At 39.8% G+C, this 23034-nt stretch overlaps 1 protein-coding gene across 3 annotated transcripts in view; it reads right to left on the bottom strand.

Moving 5' to 3' along the window:
- The window catches only part of LOC125237536 (serine/threonine-protein kinase WNK1), an 84352-nt gene that overhangs the window by 21855 nt on the left and 39463 nt on the right, over window positions 1-23034 (bottom strand). For all 3 annotated transcript variants that reach the window (XM_048144658.1, XM_048144659.1, XM_048144660.1), the window contains 11 exons: window positions 22238-22381; window positions 20923-21010; window positions 19289-19394; window positions 16012-16114; window positions 15383-15555; window positions 13906-14016; window positions 12969-13078; window positions 12001-12158; window positions 11083-11171; window positions 10773-10916; window positions 9740-9904 (listed from right to left, as the gene is read on the bottom strand). In XM_048144658.1, the coding sequence (XP_048000615.1) occupies window positions 9740-9904; window positions 10773-10916; window positions 11083-11171; window positions 12001-12158; window positions 12969-13078; window positions 13906-14016; window positions 15383-15555; window positions 16012-16114; window positions 19289-19394; window positions 20923-21010; window positions 22238-22381 (1391 nt within the window). The remainder of the gene's footprint in view (window positions 1-9739; window positions 9905-10772; window positions 10917-11082; window positions 11172-12000; window positions 12159-12968; window positions 13079-13905; window positions 14017-15382; window positions 15556-16011; window positions 16115-19288; window positions 19395-20922; window positions 21011-22237; window positions 22382-23034) is intronic.

The raw sequence follows: 23034 nt of genomic DNA, 5'->3' as shown, positions 1-23034 counted from the left end.
GATCGAGCGATTTTTGCATCGATCGAATTAGGATATAAGAAATTAAACACCTAAAGAGCTTGAATAAAGAGCGATAAAGAGTACAAAATCACGAATGAAAGCTCACTTAGGATTAAATAAATAATAAAATCATTCTTTCACAGATTGACTGAGGCCCACGGTAAGCTCAAGAAGGCTTGTGTTGTGGGTACTCAGACAACGATATATATAATATATATGTCGGAGAATGACCAAAATGTGGTTTAAGATACGTTGTATGACGCTATATTTGACAAATAAAGCAAACAAGGGTTTTACAACTTTGTACAACCTGGCTGGTATTCGACTGAGTTCTGCCAAAACGCCAGAGAGGACGCTATTGTCTAAAAGAACAGAATTGAAAAACAGATGATAAACAGATGATTGGAGGCTGCCAATCGATCTGCAGTGGAAATGGTTGAGGAGTGCTGGCGTTGTTGGAGATTCTTCGGTCTAATCCGGCAGTTTGCTCGAAATAATATAGGCAGAATGTTTTCTATAACGTGATTTAATGTGTAATCAGTTTTGTGAAGTAAATTCTGTGAAATGGACATGGTATTTCATTGAAAAGCCCTCATAAACAACTACGGTAGGTCCTGACAACGGTTCTGGTATGATACGCCCACGATCCGACATATAAATACTTAACAAATTGACAGGATTCAATATATTATAACATTTGGAACCCATATATTTTTTTAATTGTATGCAAACGATACTATTCTAAGAAAAGCATTTAAGTATCTAAGTTCCAAGGATTATAAAGTACTAGCTTTTTCCCGCGGCTTAGCTCGCGTTAGAAAGAGACAAAAAGTAGCCTGTGTCACTCTCCATCCCTTCAACTAAAAAATCACGTCAATCCGTCGCTCCGTTTTGCCGTGAAAGACGGACAAACAAACAGGCTCACATACTTTCCCATTTATAATATTAGTTGTTGTTGTTGTTGTACGTCCTAAGGCACCCCATAGGTGCATAGGACCTCCACAAGATCCTTCCACGCCTTTCTATCTTGAGCCACCGCCTTGGCCTCGTTTCAGCTGTCCATATTCCCTCAGCTCGTTCTCAACGCTCCGCCTCCAGGTGTGTACGGGGCGTTTGCGGGCCCTCTTTCCTCCTTGAGGCCGCCACTCAAACGCGATACTGGCGCTGTTGGTAGCTCCTCTTCGAAGGGTATGACCGATCCATCTCCATTTCCGCAGAGCCACTTCCTGGGCAATCGGAGGTTGTCGGCACATACTCCACAGATCCTCATTTCTTATAGTTTTCGGCCAGAAGATACGGAGGATCGACCGGAGGGACTTCTTGACAAACACTTGAAGTTTGTGCGTTTGTGCTTAAATGTTTATAATATTAGTATTGATGACGATATTGATGATATAGGTGAGCGGCGGCAATTCACCTGCTCGTTTTTCTCCAATTATCAGTAAAACATAATCAGCTGTAATAAACTACAAACGCAGAAATATATATGTTATTGTCAAAAAAGTGATGAGTATGTCAAATATTTTGCTGAATTACACTTGGGTAACCTTTGCATTGTTATTGCCAAGGAATAAGCCCAAATCTTTTCCATACACGTGTTAGAAAATCTGAACTGGCATAAATTTATTTGCGTTTATTTATCAAGATCCCCGAAATATGGGCGATTGGTGATTGGCGCTTACGCTATTTATACAAATATTTCAATACTAGTCGCTTACGCTATTTATACAAATATTTCAATACTAGTGCGACTCTATATACCACACGGTACCTTTATCCATTTATATTATTAGTCGCTTTTCGGTGAAGGAAAACGTGAGGAAACCGGACTAATTCAAATAAGGTCTAGTTTACCCTTCGGGTTGGAAGGTCAGATGGCAGTCGCTTTCGTAAAAACTAGTACATACACCAAATCTTGGGATTAGTTGTCAAAAGCGGACCCCAGGTTCCCATGAGCCGTGGCAGATGCCGGGGTAACGCAAGGAGGATGATGATGACCTTTATCCATGGAACGTTCAAAATTGTACAGTCATGTCAGTCAGCAAGAAAGATACAGAAGTGCCAAAATATGTATAAACGACCTGAATGTACTACAGCCAATAAAGCCCTGTCTATTATCAAAGAGGATTGAGTATTATAGAGAGTCAAAGTAAAATGTGTAATCAAAGTGCATAGACTGCCATCTCTTGACACAGACTTAAAACTTTTGAACCTCAGTTTTGACAATTTGGCCCATATTCTTAGCTTGATATGTGTTAAAATGTCAAATATTAATATTAGCGCCATCTAGCTGAGCGTACCCTAAAGGTGTAATGCCATCTAGGCCACCGTACCTTTTTCTGTATATGGTACTGAGGTACGTTTTTTTCTATTTTAAAGTATTCATATTGTGGCAGACTCTGGTGACAAAAACACGACAATAATTTAAAAAATGTCTTTTTACGGTTACCGTATTAATATAATGTATCCGCATTTTGTAGGTAATCGTTACATAAATTTTAATTGGCCTAATTTCGCAGGCCAACGTGCTTGTAAATTAACACATGCATGACGTAATTAGCATTTTGCCGCTTTTTATAGTGCAGTTATTTTAAACCACAACTCCTATAAAGTTAACCTATATGGGATTTTTTTTAATATCCTATAGAGTGTAGTGTAGTGTCCCACTTAGGGTTGTAAAAAAACGGTTTTTTTTCTGGCTTGAAAAAAAACATGAAAAAAAACCGTGAAAAAAAACAGTTTTTTTTCTGGAGTATGTTTTTTTTCTAAAGTACGAAATCTCAAAATTTGCAAAGTAGTTAATACTTTTATACGGTTTTTTAGACTTAATGTTAACTATTAAACGAATTTAATCAAATAACTTTAATTTCTGGTCTTATAAAAGTAACATTTACGAAATCTGTAGTTTGTAGTTATCACTATTTACTGTTGGCAACACCACCGCCTCTCCACGCTACACGCCGCTCCGGGGATTCCCCAATAAACGTTTGTATACTGAATTAAAATGTACGTTATTGTTATTGAAACACGTTACAACTCACGAAAAACCGTTATTGTCGTATTATTTGTTCATCTGAAAAAAAACCATATTTAGAAAAAAAACCAAGGTGCTCGGTTTTTTTTCATGTTTTTTTTCATAATTCTGAAAAAAAACATTTGGTTTTTTTTCTATTTACAACCCTAGTCCCACTGCTGGGCAAAGGCCTCCCCCCTAGATTTCCCATCCTCCCGATTAAGTGCAGCATCCGTCCAGTGGTTGATAAAGGAGTCCAGGTCATCCCGCCATCTCTTTCCGGGCCGACTCCTAGGGAATAAGTGATAATTTCTGTACCTTGTCACATTAACATCTTGTTTGAAATGTCATACGAAGTTGTCAAATGATTAAACGCGACAAGGTACACAAATCATCACTTATTTTTGCCGATGACTGTACTATTTCCTCGTATTTATGTAGTACCTATACTTAAACATCGCTCTAAAGCCATTGACGCAAGTTCCCCATAATAACACCCGTGTAACCGCCATCTTGTAAAAGTTCAAGACCAAGTATTGTCTGCAGACGACGATGTTGCTGGCGCCTTTCAACACTTTTTCACCAACATAGCCACTGATACTACACGGAATTTAAACTCCTCTGTAGTTAAGGCAGGTCTCTACTTGGACAATTACAATGTTAAGAAATGCAGCATGGAATTATATTTCCAATTTACTGACCCCGAAGAGATTATTAAAACTTTCAAGTCCTTAAAAGTTAAAAACAGTGAGGACATTTGGGGGATATCTGTGAAAGTCGTGTATTCAATTATTGACGTCGTGGCACCTTATCTAGCCGATGTGTTTAACGCTTGTGTTAGGGAATGTGTGTTTCCCAATCTGATGAAGTATAGTAAGGTTATTCCTCTGTTTAAATCAGGCAGCAAGGATGACCTTGGAAATTTTAGACCAATTTCCATACTTCCCGTTCTCAGCAAAGTGTTTGAGAAAATTATATTGAACCAGTTGCTTCGACATTTTAACACGAATGGATTACTTCAGCATCAGCAATTTGGTTTTACACGAGGTCGTTCGACGACAGATGCTGCCTCTGTGCTAATCAAGCACATATACGATGCCTGGGAACTCTCGTTAGATGCTATCGGTATTTTCTGCGATCTCTCCAAAGCTTTCGATTGTGTGGAGCACGACACACTACTACACAAGCTGAAGCACTACGGTCTATCCTCTAAAGCTTTACAGCTTGTTGAATCTTACTTAAACGAAAGAACCCAGAAAGTGGTTGTAAATGGTACTGAATCTAACGGTACAACTGTAAAGCTTGGAGTACCACAGGGTTCTATTCTGGGACCTTTTCTTTTCCTTGTGTATATAAATGATTTGCCATGTCTTGTAAAGAACAAATGTGAGATAGTCTTATTTGCTGATGATACTTCACTAATTTTCAAAGTTGATAGGCAACTGAGTGAATGAAACTTTGAAGGAGGTACTAGAATGGTTTACAGCAAATAACTTGCTCCTTAATGCCAAGAAGACGAAATGTGTTAAATTCTCTTTACCCAATGTAAGGAAGACAGATACTACCATCACGCTGAATGGCGAAAACCTGGACCTTGTCGAGAATACGCTCTTTCTTGGTCTTACTTTAGATTGCAATCTGCAATGGGGTCCTCATATATCTGCCCTAGCAAAAAGGTTGAGCTCTGCCGCGTATGCCGTAAGGAGAATTAGGCAATTAACTGATGTGGAGACAGCTCGCCTAGTTTATTTCAGTTACTTTCATAGTGTTATGTCTTACGGCATATTGGCCTGGGGAAAAGCAGCAGATATTCAAACCATCTTCGTTCTCCAGAAACGGGCAATACGATCTATCTACAACATGGCGTCACGTGACTCACTGAAGGAACGCTTTAAGGAGACAGACATCCTTACAGTAGCTTCACAATACATACTAGATGTGATAATGTATACTCATAAGAATATAGAGTCCTTTAAGAAACTGTCAGATATTCATAGTTATAATACACGGAACAAACATAAGCTAGCGGTTTCCAAGTTTCGTCTACAGAAAGTGAAGAAATCGTTCCTGGGAAACTGTGTAACATTTTATAATAAGGTACCCTTAGAGGCATGGGATCTGCCCTTTACTTCATTCAAGAAGTACATAAAAAGTGCACTTCTCAAAAAGGGGTACTACAAAATTGATGATTACCTGGGAGATACTACACCATGGCCGACTATCCAGGCTCAAAATCTGTCATAGTTTTGCTAGCAGTGTCCCGGGGAGACATTGTGTCATGCTTAAGGCGCTGTTGCTACTGGCTGTTTAAATTATTGATCCTTATTATTGTATAATTATAATTTGGTATATATATATATTGACTTGTTGAGTACATACTAGTTATGTATTCTGTAGAATTAGTTGGAGATTGCTAGCTTAACAGTCTCTTGACGTGAAATTTGTATTTCATACGCATTTTTTTTTCTATTTCTAGTTCTTTTGACACTTGGAGAACCTTTACACCTCCAAATTTTTATTTTTTATTATATCCCATTAATTATAATTGACTGTGGGGACCTTTTACATCTCCCAAGATCTTGTTTTCAATTAAGTCAATTTAAACTATGTAACATACAAGCACGGAATGTTGTGTCTTACATCTAGGTATACCGTATTCACTTATTATTGGAATATTTAATACAGCCCGGACAGCTTGAACATGTCATGCTCGCTAAAAAGTCTTTGCTTACGGTGACGTCGTTGATCGGGTCGCCACCTTCCCGAATGAAGGTTGAGGGAGGCGATGGCTGAGATGCGCGCCATATTCGTGAACGGGTGCTGTTTGTGAAGACCGGTCTGTTTCAGCTAATAGGGGCTATGCTATTCTATGTAACATTAATTTTGAATGAGATTACGTTGAGGCACTCTGTTCGGTCCTTGTTTGTTTATTTTTCTTTCTGACTCTTGGAGACCATATACATCTCCAAGGAAAAAGTAGATTAAGTATACATATATTTTTTTTTCCTTTGCTTAAGACAACAAGAGTCTTTTACAACTCTAAAGTTATTTTAGTTATTCGGTTTTTTTCTTCATGTATAATTTTTTTAGATGTACTTTGACACTTAGAGACTCTATACATCTCTAACATCTCTTATTAATAATCATAATAGCTTTGTACTTTGTATAATTTCTTGTGTTAATATTTTTTTTTATGAATACTTTTGCTTATTAAATTGTATCTTGTTTTTTTTTAATGCATGTTAAATATAAGATGTAATGTTTTGAAAAGAAGTGGCCCGCCGAGTTTCTTGCCGGTCCCATAGTGGATACCCTCCTCCAACTGAGGGGGGACTGAAATCTTCTCGAGGCTGAGGCGTAGGGTTAGAGCCGGCGTAGTTTTATTTGACGTTCATAAGCGCATTGTAATATGCCTACTTGGAAAATAAATATTTCATTTCATTTCATTTCATTTCATCTGACCGATGGCGGCAATCTACTGTCTTTAATTGCAGTTCAAATTGCACTACGAGGGCGCGATTCACACAATCGTTTTTGTTTTAGACTTTTTTTATACTATGTTGCCTTGTAGGTATGACTTGTAACTTGTAACTAATACTATTCCCTAATACCCGTGTGTAGAAGGCTACTTACCACTTGTCACTTTGCTGTCAAGACCCTAATCGCTAATACTAATGACAAATACTAAGCCCGTGTAAACTATGCTAGGTTTAAAAGGAACATGGGTATTTTTTACGCGATTACTACTCAGAATCGCGAGCTCTTTCGATCCTGGTAGGAGAAAAAAAATGTCCCAAGATTTCCATACATTTTTTGGAACCTTCCATTCCGTTACCACCATACAAAATGTATGAAAAAATGGTAACGGTAATTTTTTTCTCCTATTAGAATTGAAAGAGCTCACGATTCTGAGTGGAAACCACATAAAAATTTCCAAATCCAAAAAAAAAGTGGAACTTTGAAAAAAATGGCCCAGATAGGATTTTGAAAGGGATAAAAGTCGATTTAAAAATTGCTAACGACCCGTGCTATTGCAATTGATACAGTAACGGGAGGAGCGGAGGCTCTTACATCATGAAACCATGATTTCATGCCGTTACTGACTTATTTGTAAACAATATTATTGTCCGAATCAAAATATTTATTCGTAATAAACTTAAAAACTACACATTATGCAAGACTGTGAAATAAGTCTCGATATCTACCTGTACCTGACTAATAGTTCTGTTCTAACGCTATCTAAACAAACCCCAAGGACGAATCTATATAGAAAGAACGTCTGTAAGGTCGGGGTTTTGCATATCGCGTGCCTGAAGCACATTGGAAAAGTTCATTCCACCTGATATACTAAAGTTAACCGTAATATAAGGTATTACAGTCGTAATTTATGTATATGGGATAAGTCGAAGCGGTATTGTATAATCCGTTTGCGATATTATTATAGCATTCATTGAACTGTTTTAGTTTTTAGGTTTTTTGATCACGTAAGTCTTGTATTTCAGTTTTGATTTATTTTCATTGGCTGTGTTTAGTTTGTCTGGGTCTGACTACTGTGGGTTTTGTGCTAGCTTTATTTCACCTGTTAGCTTTTGACCTGTTAGAAGTGTTTACCTATTTTCGGTTTAATGATGGAAAGTGAAGTCAGTCTAAGATAGAGCTCACCGATTCAGTAATAGCCTATTCATGTATTCACTCTTACTCTCCTACAATTTTTTGTTACATTACGGACAGTTGAGGTTACATCTAATTCAGCCGGCCGGTCAAATCTCGCAGTATAATGAAAATGACATGCAAGATCTCATTCTCAACAGGCCAAGAGTTAGATATTCAAAGGAAAATGCAAATGGTTAGCTGGTAGAGAATGCCTTCCGGTGTCAAGTTCGCCTTTTGTGAATTTTTTACTGTGCAATAAAGTTTAAATAAATAATAAAATGTAAGACATTCCTAGGAAGCATTTCATCAGAATTTAAATGTTCTGAAATAATCAAGTGATCTTTGAGCGTAACGAAGCTTTTCGTATAATACCGTGTGACATGTCAACTACCTAAGTAATGGTTAAAGAATAGTACATTACATCAGAGGCCGGGAAAATGAGGATTTCCGGCCAAGTGGGTATATAGGGATAGGGATACGAGGCCGGGAATCCGTTTTCACGTCGAGGCATGTATAGTGCTTTTCTCAAACATACAATGAAATAAAAAAAAAATGCTCTAAAGGACAATATTTTATAAAAAATAGTTACTTTGCAGGCCTAGGCCTGAAAAATAATATGAAATCCCTTTACAGTCCTCTCGAGTTGTTGCGCCCAAAAAGCGATACTTCCCAGCCCATTTTAAGGAACGTAAAGACAATATTTCATTGCATGTTTGAGAAAACGTTGTTTTCAAGCAAAATTGCAGGAGCGTTCTTGTCTCCGGCTGGCTGCGTTGCACGCAAATCATGATTAGAAACAGCGAGTCAGGGTCGCCGCTGATGCAACACATGATTGCAGCCGTTGCAAGGATTTGTGATTACATGCATCGTGTGATTTATACGTGATGTAAGCTTCCGTTGAATGTGATTTTAGTCATTTGCGGTATTTGCATTCTCCACCATAATGTAGTCATGTTTGCCATCCTTGATCATTGCTGTATTGCAGGGCAAGAATGGTCGCGTGATAAAGCCCATTACCACACTACAGCAGTATTTATATGTGCGATAAGGACGCACCGACTCGATAAGGTTTATCGCACTAGTGTGCTACGCCCGCTGTTTAAGCTTATGAGCTGTGACTTGAGCATCTTGAATACCTCGCGTCTTATTCCATGATCCGACTAGCTTTAGCTATATCGTTGGCGATCTCTTGGCAGCCATTTCTCTTTGTTTTTCGAGCCTGGTTTGGAGAATTATTTATAATGTAATAATTCATCTGGTGCCGTAGCCGATGGCATTTCTCCAACGCGAAACGAAAACGAAACGCCGCGAAAAGTAGTCTGGCTCTGTCGCACCAATACGTAAGAGCGATAGAGATAGATATCTACGAACGTTTCGTTTCGTGAACGTTTGTGCCATTCGGCTGCGCACCCTGGTTAGACTTAGCTGTGACTATAAACTAGCTTGAAGATCCGTCCTGCTTTAGTCGTGATGTGCAGACATACTAGTGGCTGTGGGAGACATGACTTACCTGGTCAAACTAATGAGCTGAGACTTGAGCAACTTGAAGACAAGTCTCGCGTCTTCCTCCATGATGAGACCAGCATTGACAATGTCGTTCGCGACATTTTCATCACAGTGACATTGACACTGTCAATTCTGTGCGTATTGCTGGTTAGATAAGTAACATTGTTACTCGGCGTCAATAGTTCCTTGTTGAACAGCCAATGAACGGATAAGTGTCACTGTCAGGTGACAATTCTCACTGTTGTAAAATAGGCCATTTGGCAGTCAAGTATATGTGGTGGAAAGTTATTTCATTATCTACACGGGTAGCATGCTCGCGCGATACAATACAATAGTTTATTGATAACGCCAAGTTACATGTCAGTTGATGTCAGGTATAAACATTTGATAGACGATAAAATATCAGGCCGTCCCTATCGCACTAACAAATAGTGCGATAGGGACGGCCTGCTATTTTATCACTTATCGCGCGACCATAATTGCCTGCCTGGTTAAACTAATCAGCTGTGACTAAAGTAACTTGGAGATCTATAGTGATGTCTAGTGGCTGTGGGAGACATGATTTACCTCGTTAAACTAATGAGCTGTGACTTGAGAAGCTTGAAGACAAGTCTCGCGTCTTCCTCCATGATGAGACCAGCTTTAGCCATGTCGTTGGCCACGTCCTGGCAGTCGTCGCGCTCCATATCGAAGTCGAACTGGATGGCTTCGTTCTCTTTGTGGGTGTATGATCTGTGGATGAGATGGAATGTAAGTATAAATCTAGCTAACCAGTAACGCAAGCTTTGTTCCTTATTCACAAGCACCTGTGTGGTGACGGGTTAAGAATTTCACCACTCCCTTTCTTCCCATGGGTGTCGTAGAAGGCGACTGTGGGATATGGGTTAAATTGTGGCGTAGGCGAGAGGCTGGCAACCTGTCACTGCAATGTCACAGTTTCGTTTTCTTTCATCCCCTTATTTGCCAAGAGTGGCACTGAAACTTGAGTAGTTTCATGTGCTCTGCCTACCCCTTTATAGGATACAGGCGTGATTGTATGTATGTTGTATGTATGTATTCACAAGCAATAACATATATTACACAACGAAGGGTTAAAAAAATATCTGAGACGATCTTATTAGTAGAGACATAAGGGCGTGTCACATATTTTTGCGGCCTTCGAAGAATAACATGTTACTGCTGAAGACTGAACACAACATTATGAGTAGGATTCAATTCTGAAGTTAACATAAAACTCTTTTTTCGTCTTGTTTCACAATTTTTTTATGCTTAGACATTACTGAGACCCTTTTCCCTTTCGGTACGGGTTTCGGTTTCGGACCTTTTTCGGTAGCAAATAGGTTTAATAGGTATAACAAACCAATGTATATTTGCAAAATGTATTCATTTTAACGTAATGACCTATATTATTTTCGCCTTAACCTTTTAACCGCTTAAAATTTATCATCGAGCTTGCGCGTGTCGTCGACAGGTATAAAATTAGAAAAATACTTGCCTCGTATATCAGCTGTTGGCCGAACGAGCTGGATTTTGTACGTCTAATATATCGGACTAGGGCGGTTAAAAGGTGAAGATATTAAATTACGCAAGGAGTACTAACCTCTTCTTGGGGTCGATGATCTTGAGGCGGAACTGTATTTTAGCGATGTCGGAGGAGGTGACGAGGTCCCGGCCCACGATCTCAAGCCGCAGTCCGATATCCTCGCCAAAGAACTCGTGGTTCAGCAGATCTTTTACTTTGGGCCTGAAAATGTAACGATATTTAGTTTTTGACAGGAAAATCTTACATTGCGCAAAACAAACTCTGCGTAGAGGGCGCTGCTAGCAGTAGCACATAGTGGTGGCCTACCGCAAACCTTTAATCTAAATAACAGTTTAAGGCACAGTATACATAAGTTTCTAATACTAACCGATCTCCTTTGTCAGGCTTTATGCAGGATTCGATGATATCTTTAACTTCTGGTATCGTCACCTTGTCCAAACTCTGCGGCTTCACACCCTGCGAACAAAAAAAAAAACTTATTAAGGGTGCGAAGATTACAGAGTGTTTTTAATTTTCAATCACACATTACATAAATTTAAGGTGTATAACCTAGTATTGCAAAGCTAGAGACATTCGGCCACCCCAAATTTGACGATGGGATCCAATCCAGCGGATGAGGAAGATTCATTCTCGTTCATTCTCATCCGTTTACGTGTGTTGAGTTCGAACACGGCGCGCACACATGCATACCGCGCGGCGAGCGTTTGTTAGAAGTGTTACTACTGTGTCCCAAATAGTGATGTGCAAGTTGCGGAAACTTTCCAAAAAATCTTAAATTTCTTGAAAAATTCACAAAACTTTCACAAAAAATAAAGGAAATTTAAATTTATGAAATGGAAAGTTTCCGTCCATACAAAGTATGGAAAGTTTCCGAAGTTTTTATATGTGAAAATTTCAGAATTTTGGAAACTTTCCGTCGGCACATCAGTAGTCCCAAATGTGGAGATGTATTGCTTCGTCACCGAGACGACTTTCACGATGCGATGGGTACTCGCAGGTAGCCATCTTCAGCATGCACATGATATTGCGCCCTGCGTCTGTATATACAGGTTGTAATATTTATAACCGGCAATAATAAGCTATATCTCACCGAGACGACTTTCTTGTATATCTGCGCGGGCCCGCTGCACTCGGAATAGGGGTACTCTCCGGTGGCCATCTCCAGCATGCACATGCCGAACGCGTACACGTCCACAGACTTGTCGTAGTGCTCCTGACATGATATTCTACGTCTATAGATACAGGTTGTAATATTTATAATCGGCAATAGTAAGCTATATCTCACCGAGACGACTTTCTTGTATATCTGCGCGGGCCCGCTGCACTCGGAGTAGGGGTACTCTCCGGTGGCCATCTCCAGCATGCACATGCCGAACGCGTACACGTCCACTGACTCGTCGTAGTGCTCCTCGTACATCTCGGGCGCCATGAATTCGGGGGTGCCTGGTAAATAAAAAAATGATTAACTTTCGTCTGCAACATGACCTTTTCAAGGCAAGGTAAGGCAAGGATCCTGGCAAGGTCGCCATGTGATGTGGGACGTTGAATAAAACGACTGTCTCAGAGTATAGAGTTATAATGTCTAAAATAACATATGTAACATGCTTATATAGTCTAGAGAGGTGGGGCGTGGGATACACTACAACCTGTATGATTTGATCTAATAAGTAAACAAGGGAAAATGTCGAAACCTGTTGCGGTTAGTTTTATTGTTTGTGCGTAAAAACGTCCCCGTGTGGTGACGGGTTAAGAATTTCACCACCCCATTTCTTCCCGTGGGTGTCGTAGAAGTCGACTGTGGGATATGGGTGAAATTGTGGCGTAGGCGAAAGGCTGGTCACTGCAATGTTACAATTTGGATTTCTTTCAATCCCTTTTTGCCAAGAGTGGCACTGAAACTTAGTAATTCATGTGCTCTGTCTACCCCTTTATGGCATACAGGTGTGATTATATGTATATGTGTATGTAACAACGACGCCTGTTGCCGTTGTTGTAAACGCTCCTGACAAAGCATTCGTTGCAGGTTGCGGATATATGTTTTAACCCCGACGCAAAAATTATGGAGTGTTATAAGTTTGATGTGTCTGTCTGTGTGTCTGTCTGTGCATCGTAGCTCCAGAACAGATGAACCAATTCAGTTTTTTTTTGTTTGAAAGCTGAATTAGTCGGGCTATGTTTGATGGAAATCAGTCCGCTATGTCCCGCGACATTTTTTCAAAATTGAAATGTTTTTTAATGTAAGCAGTAACTCACCGATGACAGACTTGGCGAAGCTGCGGTTCTTGAGCGTGGCGAGGCCGAGGTCGCCGATTTTGACGCTGCCTGTCGTGCCAGTTATGAAGATATTATCGCATTTCAGATCTCTGCACAGAAAGTTACACTTTAGACACAACTACTACGCTCTTCAACTGTCTACGGCCAGATACTACGTCCTTTACATTTTTTTCATCACACACCCACAGTAAATGGACGCAGGCGGAGCCGGAGTTATAGAAAAATCGTTTTCCCAGGGGTGTTATGAAATTTTTAGTACCGTATTTTTATCATATTACATATCTTTTTATATTGCAATTGTGATGTAAAACATTGTGTGTAAATCAAACATATTGCCAACTCGAGTCTTTAAGTTGCTCGGTGTACAACGCACAAAGGTTTTTGACATCTTTGAATTTCGGTCACCCACCACAAATCGCTAAAATAAAGGACAATTAGATTTGTTTATGATATAGGGTGCGAACGAGTACATGGATCTCCTGAATATTGTACATATTAAAGTCAAATACTCTTATTGTTAAGAGATAGAGTCTAACGAACAGACAAATCGCTTGACAGTAAACGATTATCATAGACACCTGCTGCTGCTGGGTGTAAGTGCGTTGCCGGAATTTGAGATAAAAGATATAAATAAATAAATAAATATTGGGGACACCTTACACAGATCAACTTAGTCCCAGACTAAGCAAAGCTTGTACTATGAGTGCTAAGCGACGATATACATGCATACTTAAATAGATAAATACATACTTATATACATAGAAAACATCCATGACTCAGGAACAAATATCTGTGCTCATCACACAAATAGATGCCCTTACCGGGATTCGAACCCAGGACCGCGGTTTAGCAGGCGGGGTCACTACCGACTGAGCCAGACCGGTCGTCCAAAGATGAATGATCATATTGATCATACCTATGAATTATAGGAGGAGTCCTAGAATGTAGAAAGTTGAGCCCCTTGAGGATCTGCCGGCACCAGGACTTGAGCACTTTCGGGTTGATTCGCTTGAATCTTCGAAGGTAACTGGAATTATAAACGAAGGCAAAGATTAATAAGTTTTAATTTATTTCAAAGATAAGTTTATGGCCCTTCGTGGGCAACTCGGCCCACACACGACTCAGCCCGCGGGATCTGTTGACACCTTTTATTTTGTCGGGGGATACTCGGCCCGTTAATTTGCCACAGGGTCTACTCAGCCCACGGGCTTAGTCGACACCAGTTTACCCCTATATGGACTACTCAGCCCGCGGGCTTAGTACTACGAGTTTGCGGCGCTCGCAGTTGAGACTTTGGGTCCTTGGTCAGCCGATATGAAAACATTCATGGGGGCACTATCGGCACGGCTGGTAAATCGCAAGTAATAGCAGGGTTCGATGATAATATGTTTGAATTTTTCGTCTAGCAGGAAACCTGTGCGTGCTTCAACAATAGTGTTAAATTTGTAAACTGGCGCGAAATTTTGAAGGTATGACGTCCGAGGTGTATTATACATTTATTATTTTATTTAAAAGTCTGTTGTGTCCCACTGCAAAGGCCACCTTCTCTTTCTTCCATCTCGGTCTATGGCCAGGTTTGGTCAATCTATTATTCAATCGAAAGACTGCCCAAACATTGCCATATAGAAAGGTGTATAGAAATTTAAATCTTTTCTCGAGCCAGCCGGACACAGTTTTTTATCGTCGGGATCGAATCAGCTCGTGATTCAGAGAAGAATGAGCCCAAACACGTCCAGATCCGGTGAAATCCGATATTCGGGATTTAATTTGGAAACCGCCCACCGACGCTTTAAAAGCACACCTCGGACACTGGCGATCAAATATATGAAAGAGGCGCGTTCCTAGCACACAGTCTAAGCTCGTGTAGGTGATCGCGTACCATGCTTGTATGAGTGAGATATGACAGGTCGACTGTTCGCGTTTTTGACAGGTGGTAACTGTGAGGTAACCGAGAGGGGGTGGGCGGCACTTTCAGCGGGGAGCGGGAGTGGCTACACTGTACGGTAGTACTCTTTATTATACTGTGCTTTAAGTGTCCCGGACAGCATGAGCTCCGTGATAAGCACGAAAACGATATTCTTCTTCCTGGCCACGACGCCCTCTCAGTAGTTGTAGAACCGCACTATGTTCTAGTGTCTTAATTCTGTCTTGTTTAGGTTTTTACTCGTAAAATACCTGACATATCGAGCAATGAAGACAGTAACAGCAGTATACTCACGCTTTGAGTGTCCCGGAGAGCATAATGCCGCAATGTTCTACTACTGCCACTCCTTGGGATAGTAAGGTATCCGCAGACGGTCTGCAGCATTTTTTGGATACTATGCTATCGTCGGACGGTCGAGTGGTTAAGTCGTTTAAGACTAATCAAAAAGTAAAAATCAAAGTAAACTCACGCTTTAAGTGTCCCGGACAGCATAAGCTCGGTGATAAGCACGATGTTCTTCTTCTTGGCCACGACGCCCTCCCAGTAGTTGTAAAAGCGGACAATATTGGGGTGTTGTAGTTTCTTCAACATGTCCGCTTCCTCGCGAAAGCGTAGACGCTCGGTTTTGTTTAGTTTTTTTTCCTGAAATGTGGAAAGAGAAATTTGTTAACTGTATATGAACTTATGATCAATAGAAATAAAAATAAAAAAGCATTTTACAGTACATATATTGCTTTCTTTCGCACTAGATCGACGTTCATAGGCCTTGTTTCAATATTTGACCATTTTAGCCGTCACTGAGTATTTTCTGCTTTAGAAACGGACGAAGCAGTAATTGATATTGATATAGCGCATTAAAAATAAAGCTGATATGTGGGTGTGTTTAGTAATAGTAAAACACTTTAGAGCTTACCATAAAGACGAGATTTGCTTGTATCTTTATATGAATAAATTGACAAAGTGTATAACAATCGACAAATTGAAACGTTTTACTAAACACACTCAGATATATAATAATCGGCATATAAGCTTTGAACTGAAAGCGCGGTATATTCGGTTTAGAGCGCCATCTATCGACTAGTTGTTACTGTTACGTACCAGCAATTCGCACCAAGCGACAGCAACACCGGTTTGCGTGTCGAGCCCGTGGTAGACAGTTTTGAAGGACCCGCGCCCAACTTCTTTATCATACTTGAAGAACCTGAAAAAAATTAAATAAATACTTGAAAAGAGTGTAACTTAAAAGTCAACACTAGGTTCTAATTTTTACTAACACTCGGCTGGCAAACCGGCCGACATTTCTTGTCGGCTCCGACACAAAATCGGTGTCGTGCCAGTGTGAATAGCTTCATATATAACCTAACCACAAAATTAAAATTTTGAAAAAACCCCCCACCGCGACATAGTAGCTTAACTCAGCTTTCAAACAAAAAAAAAACTAAATCGAAATCGGTTCATCCGTTCGGGAGCTACGATGCCACAGACACACACACACACACACACACAGACAAACAGACAGACATACAGACGGACAGACAGACAGACACGTCAAACTTATAACACCCCTTCGTTTTTGCGTCGGGGCACAGAATATATAATAGTACAAGTACAGAAGGCCCACTGCTTTGATGTTCACGAAATGCCGCCTTTTTAAATACCTACAAAATTCTTACAAAGAAACGAGCCGCACGTGCGCGGCGTCCGGTGATAGGGTTACCAATGGATCCAAACGAATTAATACTCACATAAAATGTTATAGTATTATATTCCAGTCTTGGGTACTTTCTAGGTTTATATACTGTATTTATATATTTTTGTTCAAGTTCCAACATCACAAGCCTTATTGAACTTTTCCGTGGGACTTAATCAGTAGTAGATCTATTTAAGTAAGAATGTCTTATGGTATTTATTTTATTCAATATGTCTATTTAACTAAGTATTATTAGCCATTCCACACGCGGACATCGCTTAAAAAAACCTCGCGACGTAAAGTAACAATAGAAAGTGCGAACGTGCATTCCGTGAGAACGCGTGCCACCCCTAAGTAGGCCGCGAACTCGCGGCCGCCAGGATGTACTTGTAGCGCGGCGATAGAATCGCGGAGTGAGCCGCCCCTGGTCGGGGGTTAAACATATTCTGCCACCAGAACATCGTCATTTTCTTGCCCTCTTCGCATTATTTGGGGCCGGCGCAGCAGATCATCTTCCTCCATTCCTCTCTATCAGCCGTCATTTCCATACTAAAACCTTTCACTCTCATATCATTGTTCACACATTCCATCCATCTTTTCTTAAGCCTTGTACTACCGTTGTCGTCATCCTCCTTCATATTTACTACTCGTTTGATAAAATTGCTTTCATCCCTCCGCATTACCTGCCCATACCATGCTAATCTGCTTCCTCTCACATTCTCTGTCACTGGCGCTACTCTCAGGCACCAGAACGTCCGGATAAAATCCTTACCCGACACCCGACAAGTGTGAACCGGTTCTTACTAGTACCAAAGAGGATCGAGTATTGTAGAGTCACTGTCAAAGTAAAATTTGTAATCACAGTGCATAGACTGCCATCTCTCGACACAAGCTTAAAACTTTTGAACCTCCGTTTTGACAATTTGGCCCATATTGTTAGCTTGATATGTGTTAAAATGTCAAATATTAATATTAGAGCCATCTAGCCGAGCGTGCCCCAAAGGTGTAACGCCATCTAGGCCACCATACCTTTTTCTCTATGGCTTTGAGGTACCTACGTTTTTTTCTTAGACTTTATCCGCAGAGTTACATATGTTTTTGCTAGTACAGTGGAAACTGTATAAGTGGAATCGCAAGGGACCGGCTGTTTAGTTCCGCTTATCCAGGTTTTCCATTTATCCAGTTTTCCACTTAACCAGGTTCAAATAAAATGTTTTCTCACTTACAGAGGCTCTCGCTAATAGAGGTTGTCGATGCTAGTAATGTCGCTTATAGAGGTCACGTATATGGTCAAATAAATATGTATATTTTATTTAATATGCATGTAGATATAAATTAACAAAAAATAGGAATGTGATCCTGACTTCAAAAAGCAATACTGTAAATAATCCACAATACCTACTATTATACAAAAACAATATCTTTCCTTTGTTATGAAGTAACTTATATACCTACAAAATCACTCCTAATATTAAAATTTATTCATGCAAGAGAAACCAGCCGGCGTATCATGCTGCCAATTTTATCACTTGTCCACGTGGATAAGACAACTGTCACTCTCACACTGACATACTTGCCAAAGCGTGACGGATGCTTTATCCACGTGGATAAGTGATAAAATTGGAATCATAATACGCCGGCTGTATGGTTAAATTAATCGATATACCGATTGTACTTTAATGAAAAAAATCCGATTTTTTTTAATTTATCCCAAAGAGATAAACACTTGATTGTGTGCTTAGGCATCGCTTATCTAACAGCTACTGCCTTGTTTAACATACGCTTGCCAAACATGGAAAATGACCACAAATGTAAAGAGGAAACTAACATCTTGTCAAAGGGGTATAGAACGTAGCATGCTAAACATAAGAAAAATCCAAAAAATACGTCATACAAAAATACGGGAAATCACAAAAGCGATGGATGTAATACCCTATGCGCGAAAGCTGAAATGGAAGTGGGCGGGACACGTGGCACGCCTACAAGATAACAGATGGACTAGAAAAGTATCTTCCTGGGGGGGTCCTATAGGAAAACGTCGCAGGGCACGACCTCACACAAGGTGGGTAGACGACATCATCAAAATCGCTGGCCCTTCGTGGATGCAAGTGGCCCAAGACAGAGAGAGATGGAACCGTTTGGAGGAGGCCTATACCCAAACTGGGGTTCTTGCAACAGAACCGAACCTTTAAAGAAAAACTGTAACACTAGATGTATTTACTTTTGCAAGAAATAAAAGGCTTTTTTATTTTTTATTTATTTTATTTTTTTTATCTAACAGCACGGCAGCGGCACCGCACCGCAGCTAAAACCAAACTGAACGATGTGTAATAATCTCATACAAAATATATAGTTAAAACACAAACCATAATGTTAACGAAATAAACTACCCTCCTTGTAGCGGTTTATTAAAAATACAAAATTTATAACGCCAAGCTTTTCCACTCATAGAGGTTTCGGAGACGACTGCTTCCAGTTGCAGAGGTAAAAATAAGATATTTACGAAAAAATGGATACCGCTTATAGAGGTCCCAAAATTCCACTTATAGAGGTAATTCGCTCCTAAGGGACTGGGACCGAGAACTTGGGCCCACTTAAAGAGGTTTTCCACTTACCCAGGTTCCACTTATCCAGTTTCCACTGTACTTTGCTTTTGTCTTGAAGATTATGAATAGAATTATTTACCTGCCGCAGGGCGAGACTCCGATGGGCTCCTCTTCATCCTCGTCGGGCTTCTGCTTGTCTTTCTGCAGGTCCAACTTGTCCAGCTCCAGGTCCCCGTACACTAGACCTGGAAAAATATATTCAGTGTTTTAATTAAGCAATTGGAAAGACAAATAAAATCAAAAAGAGGCGATTGTTAACAGACGAAACGATATTTATTTTTAGTTGATATTTCTAACCTCAAATGGTGCGTTCCACGAAATGATTTCGCGGCAGCTATTTAGCTATTTCAGAGATACGAAGAAAGAGGCTAACAAATGCCAATTTATTAGCCAAATCAGGAAATATTGTCAGCCACTAAAGTTTTCAGAAGACAGAAGTAATGGGGCCGTCTACATATCGGTTTTTTGAACCCCCTCCCCAGCCCCCTATGTCACGCTTTTTTTGTATCCCTTTAACATGAATTGTCACATTATGTACGACCCCCCCCCCTTTATATTCCTATTTTGAATTAGCCGGAATTATTGTAAACAAAGGTGTGGCCGGTGCTATAAAAAATTTGCACCATTCGAGATTTTAAAATTGCCGATATTTTACAAGTTTATTAAAAATCTTTACATATTACATTACACAAATAATGACTCTGTTTAAACAAAAATGAATTTCAACACGAAACGTTTTATTAATATTAATTGAAATTAAAAAGCCGTTTTTGTCGGATAGTTTGTTTATTGCACTGGTATCACTGTGGAAATGTACCTGGGCGACCAAGTAGCCGGCCGCTAAACATTATTTTTCAGCAACTTTCGAGACTTCGTCAATTTTGGACCGATTTTTATTTTGACTTGCATGGGATCATATCATAATATAACAGTCATCACGTTCAATCAATTCACGATTTTAAGTGTGTTATAGAGTGATCGTTAATAACTGGTTAAAAGTTATTTGTTTTTCTGTCGGCCCATACTTTGAGAACCCCTGACTAGAGCTGCACGTGTTACTTTGACAGTGACAGCAGTTTGTTTACGTTTATTTCATTCAATTCGTAATGGGATTATAGAAGAATTTTATTTCGAAAAGGACATCCTCGTAGAATGCCTCTATATGCTTTGGCAAATAATTTAGTAAGCAATGAAAAAAGGGTTAGCAATTACATATTTCAATTTAATTGGCACGAACCTCTTAGAAATGGACAGGATAGGTCAGCTAATGTTTTTTTTTTCGAAACTCACAACTCTTGTTCACTATACACCCGGCAGTGACTAGCTGAGGTCATAGATTAAAGAACAAGATCATACCATCCCATACATTAAAATGCGACCGCCTACGAACGTGCTTACACTCCACCACATATAGATGGCGCCACAAAAAAAATGTCTTGTAGCTTTCGATTATACTTGTAGATGGCGTTAAGTGTCACTTTTGACATAGATTTACGGCTCCGAATTGACACTTAATGCCAATCTACAAATAATCGGTGGCAACAAGGCATTTTTTGTGGCGCCATCTATGTGTGGTGGAGTGTAAGCGCGGTCTTAGGCGGTCGCATTTTAATGTATGGGATGGTATGATCTTGTTATATTTAATCTATGCTGAGGTTCAATAGTCATCGGTTTGGGTCGTCACAGTAAATAATGTAAAGTACATTGAGTTACCGTTGGCGGGTTTGGTGGGCTCCGCGCCTTCCTCCTCCACCTCGGCGTCCTCCGGGCGAACCTTCGTCGCGATCTCGATGTTCTCCTCCTGTAAACACACATTCGTCATTAACTCATTATCATACGACATTCTTTATTGGTATTGAAAATTACAGGTCATAACATATACCATATTAGATTATTGCACGTAAGTAATTACATCTATACATATTATCTACATTTTATACATTTGTTCGATATCATCAATCATAAAATATTGACCATTTCATGATTCCAGGATGTATTAGGGCCATTTTTTTCAAAGATGTTTTGTATTACCCCACTTTTTTTGGAATTATATGCTCTCCATTTCCGCTCAGAATCGCGAGCTCTTTCAATAGTAGAAAAAGTGTTCCATTCCGTTACCATTTTTTCATACATTTTTTGTATGGTGGTAACGGAATGGAAGGTTTGAAAAATGTATGGAAATCTTGGGACACTTGTTTTCTGCTATAAGGATCGAAGGACCTCGCGATTAATAAGTATGAATCGCGTAAAAAATACCCATGTTACAAAAAAAGTGAGGTGGACAAGTTTGAAAACAAATGGCCCACTAACCAGGTCCTGCTCCGAGATGAAGGAGTCATCCTCCAGCGTGATGGACGAAAGGTGATCGTATTTTATATATGTTTGTTTCTTTTGTTAATCACCTAATAATATCTAAACTGAATTGTACAGTGCTTTGGTTTCGACTGTAATGCTGTAAATTATGTTTACAATAAATAAATAATAAATAAAAATACTTATACACCGTGTTTTTTTTGTTTTCCGTTAAATTCGACACGTCGTTAGGTTCATTATCAGGAACCATCCAGTATATCACTTTTAGTTAAATTCGCAAAAAAATTGTCATCGTTTTTAATCATAATTTATTAGTGTGAGAGACCCTTAAGAATTACATTCAAGTTAGTGTCAAGTGATTGACGGCACATGTCAAAACAAATAACATTAGGAATTGGTAAAGGCTGTCACACACGTGTTCATTAATTATCTTAATATTTTTAATACCTCGATAACCGTAAAAGTTAAGACGCTAGTTTCTTGGACAAATTAACTGTATTTGATCTAAAGAACCTTCCCTTAAAGTTAACGGAATTCAATAAAAACAATCAATCAATCATTTTATTGTTGGTTGTATACACAGAAAATATCCATGACTCAGGAACAAATATCTGTGCTCATCACACAAATAAATGCCCTTACCGGGATTCGGACCCGGGACCGCGGGCAGGCAGGGTCAGTACGCGCTAGGCTATATTGATAGTAAGAAACTTACCAGATCTTGCTCGGAGATGAAGGCGTCATCCTCCAGCCGGGCCACGAGTTTGTTCCCGCTGTCGTCCAGCTCGGGGTCGCAGGCGCCCTGGCCGGAGCTGCGGCGCCGGTACCCTCCCACGCTCACGCCTACTGGTTGATTTGCCTGCAAATGTATAATAATACATTTAAAATCATTTCATAATAAATTGGAAGACTAGAAAAAGTGGGGGAGGTCGTTGTCCAGTAGTGTCACAATGGTGGAAAATCATTATGAGAAAGGAGAAGAAATTAATCAGGAATCAGGGGCGGCTCACGCCGCGATTCTTTCGCTGAGCTACAAGTGCATACCAGCGGCCGCGTACTCGCGGCCTATTTAGTGGTGACGACCTTCACGGCGTAATAAAACGCAATATCGTCTGCTCGCGTGCACATTAGGGTTGCAAATAGAAAAAAAAAACAAAAGTTTTTTTTTCAGAATTACGAAAAAAAACCGAGCCTCACTGTTTTCTTTCTAAATATATTTTTTTTTATTTCAGATGAACAAACAATTCTACAATAACGGTTTTTGTGAGTTGTAACGTCTCAATAACAATAATGTACATTTTATTACGATTAACATTCAGTATACGAACGTTAATTGGCGAATTCCCGATGCGGCGTGGAGTGTGGAGACGGTGGTGATACCAACAGTAAATAGCGATAAATACCAACTACAGTAGGCCTAGCACATGATGGCCGCGAGAGTATGTCGCCGCGAGATAGATCACACGTCTTCTTCTAACTGTATTAATGACATAAGGACGGGTAGTCTATCTC

The sequence above is a fragment of the Leguminivora glycinivorella genome, chromosome 21 (genome assembly GCF_023078275.1).
Source record: "Leguminivora glycinivorella isolate SPB_JAAS2020 chromosome 21, LegGlyc_1.1, whole genome shotgun sequence".
NCBI classification, from domain to species: domain Eukaryota; kingdom Metazoa; phylum Arthropoda; class Insecta; order Lepidoptera; family Tortricidae; genus Leguminivora; species Leguminivora glycinivorella.
This window is presented reverse-complemented; position numbering and strand designations above follow the sequence as displayed.